Raw genomic sequence first — 1,923 nt, forward strand, 5'->3', positions numbered from 1 at the left:
AATTTTTCATTGGTTTTCAACACAAAAATGGTAGAAAATGCAGCATACAAGTGGTAGCACCTGTATGATTTATGTGAATAATTCATTTTTCAAAAGGTTTGAAACCTCCCCTACAAATTTTTCGTAAATAATAATATAGATTTACCAACAAATGAAGATTTTGATATCAGTGTTAGGGTGGCTATCAACTTAAAACTTCGTCAAAGCATAATTAAAGATCTCCCACTAGATTTGTCAACAAAGAGAATAAAATGATGAAGAAAAGAGTTGTGTAGCCTACTTTAAATTTATTGAGAATAAAGTTTAATTTGTTATTGCTTCACTCATCAATAATCTTCTATTGTATAACCTCACACTAGATTTAATTCAAGCTTTACGGCATGATCTTCCCTCTACAAAGTATAGGATATATAAAATTTATAGACTTTTATTTCTTCAACGTTCTTATAATTTGGTATTTATGTAAAATTTTGCCTATTCATAATTCATATACATTCTTTTTCGATTTTATGTGTATAATTTTGCTATAAGAAAAAGTTTTCTTGCTGCAGTAGCCAAGCTTATTAGGTGAACTTCTATTTATACGAACAAAAGTTGTGTGCTCGTCCCCTTCTTGTAAATTCTTATCCTCTTATTGAAGTAGTCTCATAAACAGTTTCATTCTAGCCATTTTGCCAAGACACCAACAAAAGTGTAAAGTGAATCGACTCATACCCTTTTATGGCTGTGCACTTCAGTTGGCCTATTGGTCAGCACGACTCGTATTTTCCACCGTGCTGACCCGTATAAAAAAGTGAGGCACGACATAAACCCTATGCATAGCTCCTAACAATACTTTTTGAGACAAAAATACAAGATAAAAGATTAAAAAGGTCCATGTGGGGTAGTTGCGTGGAGACGACATGACTTGACACGGAAGAAAGAGAGAAATAAAACTTCATCGGAGTCGACAAAATTAGGAAGCCCTTAATCACAATTTACAAAGGAGTTAACAAGCTATTAGCAAGATAACTAGCTAGAACCAAATAGCCTTGGCATTAATGAGCATTTGCTTTAGAGAACCATCAACATGGAGAGAGATCACATCCGTGGCCGAGCCAACATATACGCCGCCTATGAACACGGCGGGCACAGTGGGGCTGCAGCCTAAACCTCTCAAGGCCAACTCCATTTCTCTCCCTCTTGCTTCTTTATCAAGTTCATGTATAGCCGGACTTGCACCTAGATCATAGAAAAGTTGCTTTATGCTGTAACACATGCAACATGAACTCTTGGTGAAAATCACTGCTGCCTTCTGTGAAGCCAAATCTCTTATCTTATCCATTTCAAACTTCTGCTGCTAAAAAAAAAAAAACCCTTGTAAAGGATCGGTAACTTGATTGAACGGCTAAATATCGTATAAACTTTTGGTGTTCTTGGTGTATTTGTGTGTAGTTTGAGCTTTCATCATCCTTATTTATAGAGGTAGTTGACAGTTATGGATTTCATTGTTTATCCTGTAGAGGAAAAGCTAGAAATATTCATGCATATAAAAATGAAAAGAGAAAGTAGGTTTTTGTCTACATATTGAACATATCCAAATGATGTTTGTTTGGAATCGAATAAATTTAAGGATTACACTGTTTATCGAGAAGAGGGAAATTTATCTATCTGGCTTTCGTAAGAGAGACAATGCAATACTATCGTATACTGTGTACCGAACATGCTAAAAAAATGGATTTTCAGATAAGAAAAGGTGTGTAACAGATTTCTTGAGAATAATCCTTCGTGCCGGATAAGAGTTGACTCATTTTAATGTTCATATAGCCAATCAGAATCATACAACAAGATTAAGTGCTAAGGGACCTTGGGATATATTCTTTTGTTTTGTGGGAGAAATTCTGTGCCTTGATGCTAACTTTTGGAGAGATTAATATAATATTA

The 1,923-nt window shown here is 34.7% G+C and overlaps 1 protein-coding gene across 1 annotated transcript; it reads right to left on the reverse strand.

Annotated features, from left to right (window-relative positions):
• Positions 1–694: 694 nt before the first annotated feature.
• Positions 695–1,584, reverse strand: LOC111369825 (glutaredoxin-C11-like). The gene has a single exon (XM_022991493.1). The coding sequence runs from the start codon at positions 1,322–1,324 to the stop codon at positions 1,016–1,018; it is 309 nt and encodes a 102-aa protein (XP_022847261.1). The 5' UTR covers positions 1,325–1,584; the 3' UTR covers positions 695–1,015.
• Positions 1,585–1,923: the final 339 nt, after the last annotated feature.

Source organism: Olea europaea, chromosome 20 (assembly GCF_002742605.1).
Source record: "Olea europaea var. sylvestris chromosome 20, O_europaea_v1, whole genome shotgun sequence".
Taxonomy (NCBI): domain Eukaryota; kingdom Viridiplantae; phylum Streptophyta; class Magnoliopsida; order Lamiales; family Oleaceae; genus Olea; species Olea europaea.